This window comes from Phyllostomus discolor, chromosome 13 (genome assembly GCF_004126475.2).
Source record: "Phyllostomus discolor isolate MPI-MPIP mPhyDis1 chromosome 13, mPhyDis1.pri.v3, whole genome shotgun sequence".
In the NCBI taxonomy this organism is placed as follows: domain Eukaryota; kingdom Metazoa; phylum Chordata; class Mammalia; order Chiroptera; family Phyllostomidae; genus Phyllostomus; species Phyllostomus discolor.
This window is the reverse complement of record NC_040915.2, coordinates 33,092,952-33,113,368: the sequence shown is the minus strand read 5'-3', so window position 1 is coordinate 33,113,368 and position 20,417 is coordinate 33,092,952. Positions and strand designations below refer to the sequence as shown.

At 50.2% G+C, this 20,417-nt stretch overlaps 1 protein-coding gene across 4 annotated transcripts in view; it reads right to left on the bottom strand.

The window, feature by feature from the left end:
• The window catches only part of TENM2 (teneurin transmembrane protein 2), a 1,103,034-nt gene that overhangs the window by 125,462 nt on the left and 957,155 nt on the right, over window positions 1-20,417 (bottom strand). For all 4 annotated transcript variants that reach the window (XM_028528771.2, XM_036014378.1, XM_036014380.1 and 1 more), the window contains 2 exons: window positions 18,217-18,318; window positions 1,679-1,873 (listed from right to left, as the gene is read on the bottom strand). In XM_028528771.2, the coding sequence (XP_028384572.1) occupies window positions 1,679-1,873; window positions 18,217-18,318 (297 nt within the window). The remainder of the gene's footprint in view (window positions 1-1,678; window positions 1,874-18,216; window positions 18,319-20,417) is intronic.

The following is a 20,417-nucleotide window of genomic DNA, read 5'->3' as shown; positions in this document are numbered from 1 at the left end:
ATCATTACTTTGTGGTGAGGGCCATAATGGTCATAATGACTGTTATTTTGTACGGAACCCGGGAGATCTACAAGCTAATGGGATGACAACGGATTCGCTTGCAGCTGAGAACTTCCCAGCACCTGAGGGCCTTGCTTATCTCGTCGGCAGTCAGCAGCTGAGCAAGGACACGGGCATAGGGTGTCCAACGGGATCTTTTCTGTGGGGACATCCTGAGTGGTCACCTCAAGCTGTCTTATGTGGAGTGGGCAGTGGGCTGCACTTTGGGTGAGCTGATACTTCTTTTTCCACTGGGAACACCGGAGGGAAAAAGGCTCTTTGAGATGCGCAGGGACGTTTCACTGGGAGGTGGACTCGGTGAACGTGCGCTCAGCTGGAAGAGAACCCCTGAACCGATCCAAAGGTGGAGGAGCAGGTGAGGGGCCGAGAGGCCTGGGTTCTTTCCTTCCTGGCAATTGCGGTCGCCTCTTTCCATGGGGGGAGGCACGGAGGGACAACTAGAGACCATCTTCTGGAAGGGCGCACCCAGGGCAGGAAGGCTGAGGCCAGCGTGGCTGCGTGCCCTGGCCTTCCGGGTACCCCAGGTGCTCCCAGCACCTGCGCACCAAATAACTCTTCTGAAAGGACCAACCGGAGCAACCAGGACTAGTTAGAGCTGGCTTCTGGACACCTGCCGAGAGGTGCTCTTTTTCCTGATCTCTGTCTGGGCCTGGTCTCTGGCCGGGTTTCATCAGACTAGAGTCAGTGTAGGCGCCCCTGATTTGTACCCACGTGTGCCGTGGGCCCCTGCAGTGCGTGCTCCAGGGAGCTCTTCAGCGCCGGTAACTCCCTGCCCCCTGCAGCACACCCACCCACCCACCCACTCGCCTGACCTCTGTGATCCCAGCCAGCCAGGATGATGTCCCCCACAGGGTGTCTCTAAGGGACTTGGACACCTATGGGCTCTCAAGCCTGCCTGCTTTCCAGTGGCATTCATGTTTGCAGAAATATTTATACAGAGATAAATCGGTCTGAGGCTACAAGGGATACATAGTAAAAGAACAACAACAACAAAGCAAAAGCAAAAACAAAAACCCCAGCTTTGAGGAAGACTGGGAGGGGGAATTAAGGATTCTTGTTTCTTCTTTTCTGGAGAGCTTTAGTAAGTCCCAATGCTGAGGACTTGAAACAAAGCACAAGAAAAGAGGAAGGAAGACAGGGGAAGGAAGAAAGGGAGGAAAAGCAGCAGCAAGGGGAGGAGGAAGAACAGAGGGAAAGATGGGACAGAAAGACAAAGGAGAAGAAGCAGCTTAGAGGAAAAAAGAAGAAAGAGAAGAGGAACTAATTACTACAAAGCAAAACAAAACAGTCCTTCCATAACTATCCCACAAGCCTCCTGTTTTCTACAGGAAGTCCACCAAACTATGCCGTACACCTGAAACTGATACAAAATAATACTGAATGTAAACTGTAATTGGAAAATAAAATGTGAAGTTCTTTAAAAAAAAGTCCATTAAGCCAAGGGGTTTGAAGTTTTCTGTGCAAAATGTTGCAGTTTACTTGGCAAGAATCTGGGATGGAGCTCCGAAGCCAAGTTCTGGGCCTGCACACACGCCCCGCCCCCAGCCCCTACGCACCCGCCCCGCCCCGCCCCACCCCACCCAGCCCTGCCTCCCCCAGCCCCGCCGGTGGGGCTTACCTTCCTCACAGTGCTCGCCTTTATAGCCCGCGGAGCAGACGCAGTTCCCGTCAATGCAGGAGCCGTGGCCTCCGCAGGAAGGATCGATGCACTGATTCATGGGCACGTCGCACTCGGCGCCTTTCCAGCCGCTGTAGCACTGGCATGTCCCTTTAGAGTACTGTCCGTTCCCGCTGCACAGGACAGGGCAGGCGGCTGCAAAACCAGAGACGGAGCACAGGGTCAGGGGACCCAGCGCCTGGAGGGCCGGGTCAGCCTCAGCTGGCGTTTCAGCCCAGCGTGCGACGCTCCTGGCCGGGACTCAGGCCCCTGGGGGTGCAGAGCCGGCTGCAGATTAATCGATAACCATCGTCACAACCACCACGACGATGCTGCTGCTGACAGGAGCAGTCACCACTCGTTACACGCTTATTACGTGCCAGGCTGGGCACAGCACGCACCAGCATTATGTGCCATTTGTTACTTAATCATCGCGACCATTCTGAGAGGCGGAGGCTAGAGTCACGGTCCTGTTGGATGGACGCAGCTCCGACTGGTGAGTTAGCTGGCCCGCGTCACAAGCGGGGGGCCAGGTTGGAAGCCAGGCGGGCCTGACTTGAAGCTGTGCCCTTCACTAAGCTGTGTGGACTCCTGTGCCGCTGCCGTTGCTGGTTTGAGGGATCAGCACCCACTCGGCTGATTTTGTCACCCTCAGGGTAGTTGACTCCTACTCCTGCAATGGGCATGGTCACTAAAAAGGAAGGGAGATGGGCCGCGGTTGCGACACCATCTCTCCACACCCCGGTCTCCTTATCTAGACTGTGAAGAAATAATGGCATCCAGCTCCAAGTATCACCTGTGTGACCAAGTACGAGGACTACAAGCGCCTGGACTGTGAGAACAGCAGGCTGGAGACACGGCGTCTTGAGCCGTGCATGTCTCAGCTGGGACCCTCTTGCATCTGGCGACAGGAAGGAGCCTGAAAGACCGCAGGGGTGAGGTTCCCAGCAGTTCTCCCCAGTTTGGCCACAATGGTGCCAATTCCGCCCTTTTAGAGAGCATCGAGAGTGGGATTTTAGTGGTCACCTTCACTGCTCACCTCCAGATCAGTTTTTTTATAAAAAAATTATTGATTTGAGAGGGAGAAAAACATTGATTTTTTTTTTTGTTGTTCCACTTACTCATGCATTCATTGGTTGAGTTTTATATGTACCCTGACTGGGGACTGAACCCACAACGTTGGTGTATGGGGATGATGCTCTAACCAACTGAGCTACTCCTGCCAGGACCCAAATCAGTTTTTCAAGCACCCACATTTTCCACCTGGCTTCTAATGTGAGCCGAAAATGAGGACTCAGCTCCACCCTCTGGAACTGCACTCAGAGACCTTCAGAAATGACCAGCAGGGACGTCTCCCTGAGTCCTGGGTTGCCCGGGATGTGGAGTGAACAGGTTTGAAGAATCCCACATGTGTGCAACCTGAACGGTCTCCCCATCCCAGGAAGCGATTGTACATCTAATCAGATCACTCCCTAGGCCACAGCCCCACCCCACCCTATCCATCCCTCTCATTGTCACGTTTCTACTGGGGGTTTATAGTAATTCACTTTCCCTCCGAGAGTGCCTGATGTCTCCATGATATCGTAAAGGACTCGAGAGCAGGACCAGGTTTATCAAGTGGATTTCCTTCTGGTGCTGCATTCATTGATGTTGGCTTGATTAAGGAAACCTCGCTCCTGTGTTCTGATAACCAGGGACTCTCCAGTGGCATGGTTATGGGCAAGCCCCGAATGGCCATCAGGAAAGATGGGGGCAGACCAAGGTCTGGAGTGCACCCCTTTCCTTTTTCTGGGGAAGTGTGTGTTTCACCTAATGGTAAACTGACCAAAAGCAAAAACATCTTAGCAGTTGTCATGTGACCGAGGGGCTATTCCTCCCCCAAAGGCTTTATCAAAGAACAGCCTTGGGGGTGCACACAGAGCTCCCCGTAGAATTCCTATCCTTCTGAATCTACCAGGGGAGAACCACTTCACGGTGAGAACATCAAAGCCACGTGCTGAATTTAGACGAACTCGGTCTAAATGCAAGGAGCGTGCTTTCCGTTTCAAGGGCTGCGAAGCACAGTTCTGGAGAGCGGCCTCCCACGCTGACTGTCTAAGAGAAGGGAGCGCTCTGAACCCAGGGTGCCCGAGGTCCAAATTAGGGGCCAAGCAAACATGAACAAGAGTGAGAAATTAGGGGCTTCATCGACGTTTGGAGAGGGCTTTGAAGACCAAGTAAATTTGTTCCGCGTTAGTTTCTCAGGAGACTCACGTGAAGCTCTAGGTCACGATGGCCCATGTGTGCACATGAAATTCATGTCCCCCTTCCTGCACCTCTGCAGGGGCCATCAATTGACCACGGCACCTGTGTCCCTGACCGAGAGAGGGACTCACAACCTTGGATACCATGCCCTGGCTGACACCTGTTAGCAGGTGGACTTGGCCTTAAGAGAAAACTCACTTGCCACTTCTGGTCTAGGTAGCACTAAAGATCTCCCCAGTGAGAAGGTTGGAATAAGCATCCTTTCCTGCCCATTTTCACCCTCGAGCCCCCAAACGGGAAAGCAGGGAGAAGCGTGGCCACGTGTACCTAGTGCGATGAAATTCCGATGGCTGCTTCCCACCTGAGGGCAACATGCTGGACCCGCTGTCATGAGTGGCAGAGAGGGTGACATGGGACCACCACCCCTGGGTGCTCACTGCACCTTCCCCCCTTGCAAGAGGTGGAAGAGGGAGCAAGTGAGGAGCAAATGGTTACTGTCTTTATTAACTGATAAAATGCAGTTAGGATTTTCTTTATTCACGTCACCATAGTTTCTCTTCTGCATACACTTCAAATGGTGGGGGAAAAAAAGAGGATTGTCAAGAAGGTAAGAATGGATTTTATTTAGAATCCGGTGCCTGGGAAATCACATTTAAAATGTGACCTATTTAAATTACTCAGGGAAAAACAAAAGGGAGAACGGTCAGGTCAGAAAATTCTCCACATTCTGAATGCAGCCTTCCTTCAGTATGTTTGCTGTGTGCTCACCGGGAGCCTGGTAAGAATGCAAAAACACTGTAATATTCTCCGGAAAGTGGGGCACTTGACAGCTCTGCTGACGTCACATTAAAAAGCAGAAGGCCAGTTAAAGAGGAGTGAAGGTCTCTAGTAATCCATTTGCCTTCAGGGCAGAGTGCAGATGCCGGATGTGCGCCCTCCAGTGGCTGCTCAGCTGACCTGCATGGCTTCATTCTCAGACATAACTCAACCCAGAGTGTTACAGAATGGAAGGCTCAGCCTAGACCTCATTGAAGAGGCTGGATGTGAATCAGGGATCTCCTGTACTAATAACTCTTTCTACATTTTTACTATCATTACGTCTACATGATTTTTTTTTAAAAATTAGGCTACAGGACAGACAATTCTGACTTCACATCTTAGCCAGTAATAATAGGAAATAGAAGCGGAAAGAGCAAGGGTTTGGGAGCCAGAAAGGACTGGGCACCAAACCCGGCCCATCCTGACCAGCTGTGGGATTTGGGCAAGATTGCTGCACTAGTCTGAGACCCAGTTTCCCCTTCAAAGAATCGCCTCTCCGAGTGGATGGCGTATCGAGTGAGACCACGAGTTCAAGGGCGCAAGACAGTAACTTGCACCTGGTTGGCAATGAGGGGATGCTCTCCCACAAGTTTCAAACTCAAGCTCCAAACGGACGTCGAGGGTTAATAGCATTAAACATGTCGTAGTTCTCACATGTACAAGTGCACACACACGTATATACAAACACACATTCACACACACACACCACTGCCACCACAGAAGAGCATCAGGTGATGCTAATGAAATGATGAGAGACCTGAACGTTTTCTCCACCCAGCCCCACCCCCCTGCCATATTCTCCGGCTGTGGGTGGTAGGTGCTTCTGGAGTCACACGTGGAGTGTTTTACATCCACCCCACCCCCCCTTTTCTTCCTAAGGCTTCCAGGACCAGAACACTGTGCATTCGAGCTTCTACTTAAAATTAATTAAAATGTTTGCACAAAGTGACTATTCCTGTTTTACTAAATCTAGTAAATGGAAGCTCTAAGACTCCTGCAGAAGAAAAATAAATTACCGTTGTCACTAACGACTGACAAGTTAACAGGCTGATGACAAAAAAAAATGACACAATTTAGATTCAACTAAATGGTGTAATGCTCATTGTAATGATCAAGCCAGAGATTTTTTTTCCTTCCACCAAAGTTCTCGGCAAGGGAGGAGATGGATGATTGGTGCTATTTACTTGGTGGGAAGTGACAGGACCAGCCACGTGCGCCCGGTGCTTTAAGCACGACAAGCCCCATCTACCGGGAGCTTGCGGCAGGGGGAGCACCGGAAGGGAAGGCAGAGGTGGTTGAAGGGGCTCAATCGTACAGGCAGGGTGGGGGGTGCGGACTTCACCTTGTCAAGCCATCTGTGGGCTGGGCCACGTGGGCAGAGGGAATTTCAAATAACGTATCTGTTAAAAATGGTTTGAAATCTGATGGAACACTCCTTCGGAAAACAGACTGGAGAATATTTGAACCCAGTACTCCAGGTAAATTGTCAAGATAGCACCAGCATTCCGTTGCTTTGCATCCCATTTAGTGAATAAATATTAAAGAATAATGTAATAGGTGTTAGTATTGGGTTGGCTAAGAAGTTCCTTATAGTTTTTTCCATAAAATTAAATACAAGTTTTTCACTTTCACCAATAACTTGATTGACTTGGGTATTTTGAGTATGTCGGCTATCTCCCGCTATTGGCTTTTAGGGGGTAGAGGCCAGGGGTGCTGCTAAACACCTTCCAATGCATAAGACAGCCCTATGGCAAATAATTATTTGGCCAGAATGTCAGTAGTACCAAGAAACTTCACAAACCACTTCCGACATGTTCGACCAGTCACAACACCTTCTCCATATACCACACAAATCTATTTTTGTGTTTCACTTGTGTTTTTACCTTCCTTGAAATAAAAAAAACACTGCAAATGTTATGTATCTTCTTCCATCTCCAATATTAAAATGGATGCACAAAAATTCACCAATTTTGATTTTTTAAAAATGCATGCTGATATGACAGCTGTCACCATACAATCTAACAAAATTTTTTTGAATGATGCTAAAGGCAACAAGGGACTACTAGAGCCATCGTATGAAAAAGATGAAAGAGACTCTTTGGCCAACCCAGTAGCTGGGTTAGGTGGTAGGAGAAATGATGGAGAAATGAAGACGCCTTGATTCTCCTGAAGCAATTGAGGATGAAATGTTTGGGCCATGGAGGTGATGTGAATTCAGTTCTGTGTCCTTGATACCAAAACCAGTGTCCCACTGTCTTTCAGACTGGACTCGGCCTGGTGCTGAGCAAAACTGTGCTAATGAAGTGAGTTTCACTGCTTGCTAGGTCCCTGCAATGGGCAATGCACTTGCTAAGCAATAAAGTTTGATGTCGACTGGACACTGTACTAAAAAAATACCCTATGAAACTATTAGAAAAAGTATTAAAGACTAATTTTATTTTCTTGGGAAGGGGGATATGCAAGGAACATATAAATTCTAGAAGCCAAGAAGGAAAAGAGTATCAGATTCGAATGCATGAAATTTAGATCTTCTATATGATGAAGAACTCTCTACACAAAATTGAGGGGTGAGCAACACTGGAAAGAAACATTTTTGTGTGCAGTTTACAGAATAAAGCTTGATATGTGGAATACACAGAGTATGTACTAATCAAGAAAGAGAGACAAATGAGTGAAAGCTGGGCAGAGGACCTGTAAATAAAAATATAAAAAGCCAGTAAAAGTATGAAAAGAAACTCAGTTTCACTAGGAAGTAAGTACAGATAAACATAATGATGAAAGAGAACTCTTGGCTTATCAGATTGTGGGGAGGAAAAGATCTGAAAGACTGGGAAGCCCAATGCTGCTGAGGCCGAAGGGAATGCGCTCTGTCAAACGCAGTGGTGGGGCCACAACCTGTCACTCTCCGGAGAGCTTGCTGGCTCACTGTGCCTAAGCGAGAGCCTGTTGACCTCAGTGCCTCAGTTTTCCCTCCCTGTGAAAGGGGCAGAGCAATAAAGGACTTCTTGTGTAGGCAGAGTGGAGAAGTTAGAAAGCAGAACCAAGAAATGATGATAAAAACACAAATGCAGCCCTGGCTGGGGTGGCTCAGTGGATTAAGTGCTGGCCTGCAGGCTGAAAGGTCACCGGTTCGATTCCCAGTTGGGGCACAGGCCTGGTTTGTGGGCCAGGGGGCCAGGTCCTCCACTGGGGGTATGCAAAAGGCAACCGATCGATGTATCTCTCACACACTCTCCCTCTCTTTCCTCTCTCTTTCTCTCCCTCTCTTTCTCCCTCCCTTCCCCTCTCTCTAAAAGTAAATAAAGAAAATCTTAGGAAAAACAATACAAATGCAAAGATCACCAGCCATTCTGACCAGGGTGGTCCCCTGCAACAAGAACAGCCCCCCGCCCCCACTTCCTACAAAGGACACTCAGACACTCCAGCGGGACCCCTGATGAAGAGGAGAGCAGAGGGCACTTCTGACAGTCGGGGCAGAGTCCCTGGCCCAGAGGGTGAAAGTTCAGGTGCGCCAGCTTCCTCTCTCCCGTGCTGTCAAATGTCACTTCAATAAGCAAGAAAGTGATTCAGGGGAGAATTTCCAGAAGGACAAAAAACTCATCAGGTGTGTCAGATCCCTGACATTCAGGAGCCGTGTGGGGAAAGAGGCACATGCTGACTTAGGCACGAAAGTATAGATGCTTTAATTAATCCGGGGTGAATTTAATTGCTTTAGTTAAGTGGAAATCGGGTTAAAAATGATGCAGAGCATGCTGGGGTGTGTTAAAAACATGACATATGAGGTGGATGAATCGATAAATTAAAAGTGCACAGATGTTTTAATTAAACCCAGGGAAGTTAACGAAGATCGCAAGAGACTTTTAAGCCTATGATTAATTCAAGTCATTTAAAATACCTGTAGAGATACGGGGATGTCTCCATTTTGAGAGTTATAAAAGTTCTCAATCGATAAGTGCTTAAGCTGTTTTTAAAAAAGTCTTCAGGTTTTTTTTTTTAGTGTGTGTGACTGCACAGCATTAATTGCATAATGAATATTTAAATTCTTCAGAGTATACAGTAAGCTTTTTTGCAGCTCAAGTCCAGACTGAAGTAGCTTTTCATTCTTGGTGCGATTCAAGTCTCGAGATGAGTTTGCAAATCGCTGGCGTCCACAGGCGCGGAAGCTTCCTGAAGACATGGAGGGTGCGTCTATGCACGGCGGTCAGACGCAATTTCCCTGTTTTTTTCTCCCCCCCGCTTTGGTTTTTACCGGCTGTGTGGCTATACACACTTTATGCTCAGCCTTGATGTCTTTATCTTTCAAAGGGGATGAGAATGCGGGGGCACCAACCCCACAGTGTTCTTTCTTATGAGGATGAAGTGAAATAGTGTCTGTCTAGTATGACCCACAAGGCCTGGCCCACGACAGAAGTCTATACACACAGATGAGTCTATGGCTAAGATTTTTTAAAATCAACATTGTTAACGGGAGAAAACGGTTCCAACTCATCACGTTATAGAGAGACAAGGGAGGGCAGAGCGCCCCCTTCCGCGCCCACCGTCCCAGCCGACCTCCTCTGCAAATGCCGGTTTACTCCCCGGTGCGGAGGTTTCTCCTGGCGCCCGGCTCGGCAGCGTGCCTTCCGCCTATGGCGAGCGTGCCCCGGCAGCCGCACCCGGCTTTCCAAGGCTGCTCTGCAGGTTGTCTAGGAGTTTAAGAAGGAGGATGGAGTTTCTGCTCGCAGAAGCAATTTAACTTGGGGTAAGGCTATCTGGTTTACGCCTTGAGTGGTTTCTGTTTGGTGATGGAAGGAACAGAAGAAATGTCTGTGAGCGGGCAGGTGCTGGAGGTCGTGGGCCTGGACTCCCGTGAGGGCAGCAAATAAAGCACGGGGACATTGCCCCCCACCCCGCTCCCACACCTGTGCTCTTTAGGTAGTCTCGGCAGAGATCAAGGGCAAGTCCTCCAGGATCCTGTTAGAGTGTGGATTTGGCTCTGGAAGGTCCGGTGTGGGACCTGAGTGTTTGGATATTTAACAAGCTCCCCAGGCTGATGCTAGGAGCCCGTAACTCCTGAATAAGAAACTCTGGGGAGAGCTCAGCAAGCTGTGTGATTCTGATGAGAACTGTTCTACAGCCGGAACTGGTCACGTGTCTTAACTCCTCCGGGCCTTGGTTTCCTTGGCTGTGCAATGGGGACGGTCCTGATGGATGAGCGTGTTGGGGAGGTGAACGGGGATCATTCAGGGAAAACCCTCCGCACAGCGCTTGGCGTGCACTTCGTCCTCACTCGGGGCAGGTGACTTCGCCCAGTGTGGCTGCTCAGTCACTTTCTGCAAAGCGTGTATGTACCAAGTGCAGCTGCTTCAAGCCTCTCGTCCTGGGCCCTGCTGCCGAGAGCTTCCTGCAGGTTTTCCCCGGTCCGGGGTGGGAGGAAGGAGAGGTGGACGTGGCCTCACACTGCAGCGGCCTGTGGAACAGCTCCTGCAGGCAGCAGCCACAGTGCCCGGCCCTCTGCATGGGTGGAGCTTGTGGGGGAGTCTGGGTGGCAGAGGGAGACAGGGTTGAAGGATGGAGGGTCTGGAGGAAGAATTAGGGTGCATCCCTGGGTGCCCAGGAAGGACAGTGGACCTGAGTGTCTTTCATGGAGAGGGGTGAGGCCAGCTGGAAGGGGGCGTGGCTTCTGTGCCAAGGAAGCTCTGGTGTAGTGGGAGGACCCCGCCCCCCTGGGGGCAGTGGGAGAGGGGGCTTGCCACTCCTCTCCGAGTGTGCAGGTCCCCTAAGGGGGCTGACTATGGGGTGGGAAGGCAGTTCTGGGCTGAGTTAGCCACAGGAGCCAGACACTGAGCCTCCTGTGGGGGCATTCAGAGTGGCCCCCGCCCTCCACTCAGGGGCCATCCTTCCAAGTCTCTGTCCTGCATGGCTGTTAGGGCCACAGGCCTCAGAGCCAGCCAGACACGGCCTTGCAGTCTAGCCCTGCAACGTGACCTTGGGCACGTAGCTTACCTGCTCTGAGTTTCCCTTTCTCCTGCAAAACAGGGACAATAAGATTTTGTTGGAAAGATGAATACTTGCTAATATTTACAGAGAGTTTGACACATGCCGGGCACGGTTCTTCACGTGTATTTACGCTTCAGTCCTCACAGCAATGCCACAGGTGGGAGGGCCATTGTCCCTGCTTTGTGCTTCGTGGGTGAAGAAATGGGGGCTCAGGGTGGGCGGGGCGTTTTCTGAAGTGCGCACTTAGTTAGAGGAGCATGAACTCCACCACTGCGGCTTTCCCTCCCCGTCACTCAGTTCTGTTGAGATTGTGCAGGTGCACTGCAGGGTAAACGGGGTTTCTCTTCTGTAGGGGGCCGAGTGCAGCCCCGGATGGCTATGAATGCAGCCCAGCACAAAATCATAAATTCACTGAAAACCTTTTTTTTGCCCGTCAGTTTTAGCTAGTGTCTGTGTATTTAATGTGTGGTCCAAGACAACTCATCCTCTTCCAGTGTGGCCCAGAGACGCCATAAGGTTGGACACCCCTGCAATTCTTTTTTAAATTTCATTTCTCTACCCCTCCCTCTCTCGTTTCTTCCCTCCATTTAAATCTGTGCCTCCAAACTGGCTGATTTATCACTGATTCATCTGACAAAGGAGAACCTCATGCTCCAGCACTCCCTTTTGCTTTTGCATAGTTTACGGTGATGTTTTCATTTCTATGACCCTTGTCCCCTAAATTCAAGTCCACAGACACTTAGAGAGCACGTACTACATCCTGGGCACTGACTAGATTCAGGGACGTACAAAGAGGACGCTGGAAGCGTGTGAGCCAGCAGGAGAACCCAATGTAACCGCTCAGCTAGAAGACGGCACAGCCAAGACATGGCCACGCCCCGTGTGACTGCAGGGTCCTACCTGGGGGTGCTTCAGGGAGGTGTGGCCTGTGAGCTTGGCTTTCAGGGGTGAGCAGTTATTTGGCAGGAAGGCTTGGGATGGATGAGAACAATCCAGCCAAGAAGACAGTGTGAGCAAAGAGGAGGAAGCAGAGCCGTCGTGGTGTACGGCAGACATATATCTGGAACCTATGCTGTGTGGGCCTCAGTGGGAGACAATGGTGCAGAAATTCTTGGGTTAAGGAAGACCTTGAACCTCGTTCTGAGAAATGTGTTCTTTATTCTCCAAATGTAGTCCCTGGCCACCTGCACCAGAGTCCCCCGAGGGGCTTATTAAAAAGATCCCCACCTGGCCCTGGCTGTGGCCCAGTGGATTGAGTGCCAGCCTGTGAACCAAAGGGTCGCTGGTTCGATTCCCAGTCAGAGCACATGCCTGGGTGGCGGGCCAGGTCCCCAGTTGGTGGCACATGAGAAGCAACCACACATCGGTGTTTCTCTCCCTCTCTTTCTTCCTCCCTTCCCTGCTCTCTAAAAATAAACAAATAAAATCTTTAAAAAAATGCACACGCCTGAGCTACATACTAGTCCTATAGATCCAGAATTGGTTGGCATTTGGGGAGCGCCTGGGAATATGCTATTTGTAACACATTCCCTGGATACATGTTTTACACCAAAGTTTGACAACCACTGTGGGACGCGACTGGGAGCCCCTGAAGGTGTTGGAGGCGAGCAGTGACAGAGCTCTGAGAGGACGCTGGATGGGGAGCAGGAGGACGGTGGCCAAGGGCATGGGCTGCGAAGGTAGCCGGTGTCTGGGGTCCCAGGGACAGGAGGTGGGAGATGATGTGAGGGGAGAAGAGCCGGAATATCTCTGGCAGCTCGGGGGAGAGTGGTTCGGAGCCGCAGGCTCTGAAGTCAGCTGGACTTTGTTTCAAACGCTGGCTCTGCCACTTTCTACCCAGGAAACCCTCGTTTCCTCTCCTGAAAAAGTTGTCCTGGGCTCAAACCTAAATCCAAGTGTGCAACCGCTACCAAAACTGCCTGCAAAGCATATCTTCCTTACACCTCACATCTTCTGAGGTTCATCTCATGGGTGATCTGGCACTAAGAATCCTGGCCAGAATGCCTGGTTCGAATCCCAGCCGGACCACTTAGTAGCTGAGGGATCTCGAGCAAGTTACTTAACCTCTCTCTGTGCTTCATTCTCCTCATCTACGAAAAGGGATAATAGTCATTCATAAAATAGACCAATGGATGATTAAATGAGGTAAGCATGCAATTGCTTAGTACAGCGTTTGGCACGCAGTAAGAACTCAACAGATGTCCACAGTGATGACGATGATTATACTTTGACTTCAGAGTTGGGACCGTAAGAAAGACTGGCTGGTGGGTACACTGGCCAGTTGAAAGGAGAAAAATGGCAAGGTGCCCAGCTCCACAGAGCTGGGTAGGAGCGGAAACCAGCCCCTAGAGAGGAAGAGAGAAGACTTCACATTCCTGTGGTTGTAGCATTTTTGGAACCCCCCTTGACAGCTGCTCAGCCATAGGAGTTGTCATTTCTAACAGCTATTAAATGCACAGTCCCTGCCATCTGCAGCTCTGGTGCGTGAAATTTCTGCTGCCGGCTGGGGCCTCAAGCCCAGAACCAGGTAAGCCCCCTGAGGAGCCAGTGCTGAAACAGAGTCATCAGAAGCCCCGGATCTTGGGAAATGCCAGGCTGCTTTGCACACAACCCAAAGAGGCAGCCGAAGTCAATGCAAGACCTTCAAATACAAGTAAATATGACAAAAAAGAAATCATAATTAAAAAGTATCTAGCCCACAATAAATAGGCTAAAAGTAATGAGAAAGCCATGCAAGAGGAATAGTAATAATCAGAAACTGCAGTTGAAACAGTAACTTGAATAATAAGCACAATGATAGCAGGACAGGGAGGCACCTGATGGGAAGCAGTACAAATAACCAGCAAAGAAGTGCCATGTTCCCTGCAGCTCGGAACCTGAACAGACTGCTGACGTCATGGTGCAAGAACGCAAGTCTACGCTGAAAGACACTAGTCAAGGTAGTTCCTTTACCAGACGCTTTCTCTGTGGAATCTTGGGTACATTCCCTGATGCTCATTGCATATTTTCAGGGATCCATACGCCACTGCTCCACAGACTTCCTCATCTTCTCCTTTATAATGTCTACAGCATTCAAGGTCCACATTGCAGCATTCTGGGCTGAACTTGCATTTCCCACGAGCTTATCACGGGCATCCCCCAGGCTGGAGGCTCTCGGAGGCGGGGCCATGGTGCATCTGCTAACGAGGGTACCTCTGGCACTCGGTGCGGCACTGTGGCTCATGGCAGGCATGTATTAAGCATTTGTCAGATGCACAAATAACTTCTGACCCCTCCCTGACTTGGAACAATGTGTTAGAACCCTTATGCGTTCTTTCAGTGAGAGGGTCAGGTCCATTTTGCCTTCTGAGCCCCTCAGGAGCTTGGCGGGGGCTGCGGAAGAAAGCCTTTGCAAACACATGCTGTCTGGACCGCCGTTCACTGCAAGGATGTGTGCAGACGCCTGATGTGGACTGGCAGGTTTAGAAGGAGACCGGGAGCTGCTGTCCGCACCGCTCAATGAAGGGCACGGGAGGTGCGGCCTGAGGCCAAGGCAGTGAAGCCGTATTTCTGTCACTAGGACACATACTGGGTCGCTCGGATGTGATGGGAATCTCACTTGCTAACGTGGCAAATTCTCCCCCTGGCAGGAGGGCCTGAGTCTGCCGCTGCCTGTAGCAGAAACTGGCAGTGCTTGGGGCATCCTGGGAACAGCTGTCAGCGAAGGAACAAAGGTGAAGGCGAATTTGTGATGAGGGGAGACCTCGGGCTCGGCCCTCCTAAGGGCTTTTATTAAGAAGGAAGGGAAATGATCATGGGCTACAGCCAGGAGATGGCATGCACCCTCCTGGGTCTCAGGAGACCGCAGACCAGCTGTCTTTCCTCCCTGCCCGTGCTGGCATGATTACCTCGCCCCGTCTGCTCCAGGTCACTTCCTGTTAACACTTAGGAGATTCTTGGGCTCCAAAGTTGTCTGAGAGTGGCAATTTGTGAAAGTCACCGCTAATTGTGCAGGGCCAACGGGGTAGGCCCTGCACCATGAGCCACATGACCTCAGTCAAGTCACAAGAAACCATCCCATAAACCCACACTGAGGGACGGACTACGAAATACCTGACATTACTCTTCGGAATGGTCAAGGTCATGGAAGACACAAAAGAAAAGGACAAGACTGAGGAACCCTCGCAGATCGGAGGGGGCTCAGGAGACAAGACAACTAAATGCAGGGGAGGGTCTGGATCAGGATAAAAGAGCAAAATTAGAAAGAAAAGGTCAGTAAAATTAGTCAGTGGCACTGCATCGATGTTAATGTTGACATTGGAGGTGAATACTACACGGGAACTCCAGGTACCATGTTTGCAATTTGTCAGCAAGTCTAAAATGACGTCGATATAAAAAGCTTCAATATGTAAACACTGGGAAGGTTGGTTAAATGAGATGTACTCTGTGTCGATACGAAGACAGATAAGAGTGAATAGTAAGTACTCTACACAATGCCTGGTACGTGGTTTGTACTTAATAACTATTAATTGTTATTTAGAAACAACCTCAAGTAGAGGTTTAACCTACCACAAGTAAGGCTGGCACTCATCATTAGATTTCCCCCCTTGAAGCTGGCACAGTTACACCCAGGGGTCCATTTTTACTGGGTTCTCACGCTATCGTGCGGGTGTAGTTAGGGGATTTTGTTACTTTTCAAGAGCCAGTATCAGGAGGTGAGAGGTTCCAGGCCTGTGCCTCTGCAGGAGCCGGGGGCCACCCCAGGGATCCTGGGTGGAGAATAAGGGTGTGCGTGCGCAGCTGACTCGGCTTGACTTCTCTCGGCAGTGAAAACGTTCGTCTCTTGATGGAATAGTTATGGGTGGCATTAACATTTCCTAGTTGTCTCATTATTCCAGTTTTCCTTCTTTAATTTTTGATTTTGACATTGTTCTTTTTAAGATAAATTTGTCTACGTCAACATGATGAGCTGACTTAAATAAATGTGTTAAGTCAGTAACAATAATACCGATGGCCCACGAATCTGGCAAAAATAACAAAGGCAGTACAGCAAGAGCACAGTTTGGGAAAGAAGGGCTTGCAATAAGAAGAAAGCATTTGATGAAGGAGCTTAGGCTGTGTCCATTTCAGAAATACAAAGGAAGAAACAGCCTCGGGCCAAAGAGGTAGAAGCGTCCTCCCGACGCCATTACGCCGACCTTGCCAAGAATAAAGGGGGAAACGAGGAGAAAGCAATTTTATTCCTTTAAATGCTTCAATTTTGTCACCTGTATGCATCCACAGCTAAATTAAAACGTACAAGTTCAAAGGCCGATTTCAGGAACAGCTCCCGGGTATGCAGGAGTAACTACTCTTAACAGCCACTCAATATTTGTCTCCCGAGGATCAATTATACACCACGGCTAATGCACACTTGGAGCGTGCGCCCAGCCACCGTACAGGTGGTGAATGCAAAACACACCGAGAGTCCTTTTAAGCAGCTAAATGCACACCCCATTACAGATCCATAATGCAGAGTGGACGCTCGTCGGCAAATGGATTTAGAGCGAAGAGTTCTTAAATGGCCGGGGTACTTAGGGCTGAAAGGCCAGTAACTGGATGTGCAGCCGGAACACACATGGTTTTTAGGATTAATAATGCATTGCTGTGTCAGTGTTAATATACATTTACAGCTCACAGCCCGTGCGGCTGAGTGTTCAGCCCATTTGCAGGCACCCATAAAAGGACGGTTCTGCCCTTCCTCCCGTCGATGTCTTCGCTCCCAGGAAGATTAGATTAGGCAGGAACAGCCATGCAAATGATGTTGAGGTTTTCTCTCCTTTAAGGCCTTCGCCAGGAAAAGCGCTCGGCATGGCAGCGAGTCTCACCGGCCACCTTCCCCCATCGGGGCCCTCGGACACGTCGACCCGGTGCTGTGTCCCCGTGCCACTGGGCAGCGTGTGCTAGGGCGAGAATCAGCCAGGAGAGTGGCCTGGGGGCTTCATGCTCTCCTTCCTGGTTGTAAGTGACAAGCCAACCGAATCTTTCGCATCACTGTATGTCGCTCAGGGATGGGCCGTAGGCACGTGCAACCCAATTCAGAACTTCCAGTACAGAAAGGTTCCATTCACTTATCAGTCCGCCTTCAGGAGGAGGGGACTTGCAAGTCCTTGAAACATAGTGACTACATACAATGCAACTTCCTACAGCGACTGCGGTGAGCATGGGAGAAAGGGGTGGGGCCGTTTGGTGTTGCCGGAGCAGCTGTGTTAACAGTGGGCTCCCTCTCAAGAGACCCAAGGAAGGATGGTCTCTACGTAACCAGCACGTAAAGTAATGAAAAGGTTATACAAATATGTAAATAGCTATAATGTGCATAAATAAAAATGATACAGAAGAAATCCTCAGACACACTGAGGTCTCACAGTGTGTTCTGCTAAGGGCTTTGGGAACGTTACACCACGCTCACCACAGACGTAGGCAAGAACTCCCCACTTCTCCAGAGGAGGTCGTCAAGACGCAGAAACGTCCCGCCACGTGCTCAGGGTCACAAGAGAAACTCGGTGGCAGAGCCGGGACTGGAACCCGGGAACGCCTGAGTGAGCAAGGCCTCAGAATCTCTCCACCACTGGTTTTAGACTGGACCACGACCGAGACTGGTGGGTGGGTGGGGTGGGGGGGTCAGTGAAGTTAGTGTTATGCAGCATTTAAAAAAAAATGAAATAGGGTGGGACAGAAAAGAAACACAGAGTAAAGGTAAGTGTTGCTCGGTGGAAGTTTCTTTCCGTTTTTTAGGTGTGTTTACTAGCATATGCATGCGTGTGTGCACTGTGTGTAAAAAGCGTGAGCAGCTCTGCTCTCCACTTACACTTGTGTCTGATTGTGCCACTTGAAGGTCACCTTCAAGGCCTCCTGCAAGCTAGGGATGCAGCCCCCGAGTCCCCTGTTCTTATGAGAGTCATTTTCTGTCTCTTCTATTACCTTTTCCCCAAGAATGCCAGGGCCCCAGCCGTTCTGTGCGAAGCAGTGCGGATAAATTAATAATACAATTTAAAACTGATTCCACCAAGATAAATAGCGCTTCCTGGATGAAGAGCCGAGCTGGCCAGAATGAATGAAATTTACTAACCCTGAGATGCTTAATCTTCCATTACACAGAAGTTAATGATTACAAGAATGGAGTGATGGTAATTCGCCTCTGCTTTTACAGGAAATCCAACCATCTCATTTTTAGCCAATCTTTCTTCTCAGCACACCTTGGTGCCAAGGATAACTGCTCTGAGCCTCTAGGTGTATTGGCCAATTGTCATATATCAAAGCCTACCCTTTGCCAAAGGCTCAGGCCCTCCAGCACGCGTGGGCTTGCAAATGTCCCCGTGACACAAGATGTCCCCGTGAGGTCTGTTGGGGAGGCCCCTCAGGTGCGCCTTCTCCCACCCCCTCCAAGAAGAAGCCGACTTTCGGCTTTCCGACCACAGCAGGGGAGTGGAGGCAGATACCTTTAGCACAGTCAGCTCCGAGGAAGCCCGGGAAGCAGTGGCACAGCCCGGACACACACTCGCCGTTCCCGTGGCAGTTCCGCGGACAGTCCTGCACCGAGTCTGAAAGAGAGGGGAATGGAGTTGTTACCTTTGCCTCTGCCTGCTGGTAAAACAATTTAATAACCAGCCCTCTGCCATTTTAAAGACCCGTGGCAGCAGCCTCAGGGGACCGGCTGGGAGGCGCGTCAGTGAGTTGAGGAGGAGACTGGGGGGCCGTGGGGACCAGGGCCACTTGGCATGGGAATGGCCACTGCTGTCTCCCCGATTAACCCCCGGCAGGAACACAGGGCCAGTTTTGCTGCAGCTTCTGCTTTTTCAAAAGAGACGACATAGCTGGATGTGAAACCTGAAATCTCCCGTGTTGGACTGTTGACAAGGTTGAAGCACAGTGAGCCCGCCTCACCGACGACAGCCTGCCCGTCTGAGAGGTGGGTGGACAGTGGGGCGTCGGCTGGTGGGCTCGGGTGAAGAAGGTGAGTCTCTGAACGGAGCGGTGGTCCCTGATCTCGGGTTTGTGGAGTAAAAGAGTTCCCTGCTCTGAGGGATTTTGACATGAAAAAACCCCACCTATGGGAGACTGAGCAACTGGGGCACGATCTGGGGGTTCATCAAGGAGCAGGTTTTAGGCTATCCCCAAGTCCTTTTATGCCTAGCTTTTGTGGGTCTTATTTCTCGTGAAAATCAGTTAGTTTACATTTGTTCTGACCTGCGTGGCTGTTCGATTTCACAATCTATATTTCTATCTGTTCCCTCAAGTAATATCTTCAAAGGGGTCACTGGGGAACTTTTTCATGTTGATTTGGATCTGTACAGAAGCATACGTATTATTTAAAAACCATTGTTATCCTCATTTTACCTTATATTAAAATAAACACACTTAGACTTTTAGGTTCCAAATTACTAAGACGACGACACAAAACATGCAGGCTGAAACGCCCCAGGTGTGACATGCCACAGCCTTTGGGGAGTCGGGGACATGGACGTGGTGAAGCTGCAGGAAAGAGTCTGAAGTCTAATTGTTCCTAGTGCGGCCGTCGCCTAGAATGGCAAGGGAGGTTTTACCTTGAAGCTGACTTTTCCATTTATTCCCCCTGTGGACTGAAAACCAAACCAGTCCGTAGGGCTTTTTACAAGTGTTTCATTTCTCTCAGCTCTTGTAGGACACAGGGATAATTTGGATTTTGCTTTGAGACCAACAGGAATAAATGAAAAGGTTGAAGTGGAGGAACGGCATCGTCCAGCTTGTGGTTTAAGAAGACACCCCGTCAGCGAAGTCGAGATTGGCCGTCACGGAGTGTCTGGGTCTGGGGAGGATCTGGAGGACACTGACATCCTTGAGGCCGAAGGTCCCTTTTCCGAAACCAAACAACTTCCCAGATAAAGCAGGGAAGGAAGGCCCAAGGAGCTCTTTGCCGCGACAGCCCCAGCTGAAGGACCGAGGTCTTTGCTCTGGGCCCTTGCTGGGCTGCAGGCTTTCCGTGCCCTTCGCCGGACGCATTTATCTTCCGGTCTGAGTTGCAAAAGCATTTAGCTCCTGAGGGCCTTCCTTCCCCGCCTTCCCGGAATCTGGGTCTCGTTCCTGTCCTCACCGTCCCTTTAATTGCTACAGTCGCCGTATTACGTGCCTGTCGTCTCTCATCAAGCTCCCTGCGGCCGACACCCGATCAGAGCAGCTCGCTCGGGCATTCTCCTTGCTTGGCACACGGCTGTCAAAATGGGCATGTGTGTGTGTATTTGCGTGTGCACACAGGCTGGCAGAAGAATCCCAAATAAGCAAAAACTGTAATAAAGACGATTTTTCATGTGATCTTCCCAAAGTCTTCTATTTGAAACATTTCTACAGTTTTCGAGGGAACAAATAATTACGTGCCACGGCTCACGTATCAGAGGGGCCCACGTTCTTTAGCCCCCCGTTTCCAATACTCAGACATCGCTGTCCAGGTGGCATCAACTCTTGTCCTCGCAGACTCGGGGTATGTGTTCCAAGGCCGCAGCGGCAGGTGACAGGAGGAAGCCCAGGAAGTGAGGTTTTTGCGCACGTGGAAGTCGGCCCCCCCTAAATCTGCACCGCCTACACCTCCAGGGTGCCTCTCGGTGGTTCCCTGAGAGGAGACTCATTTCTGAGCGCAGGGCACTTCTCTCCAAAACGCACCCCAGGA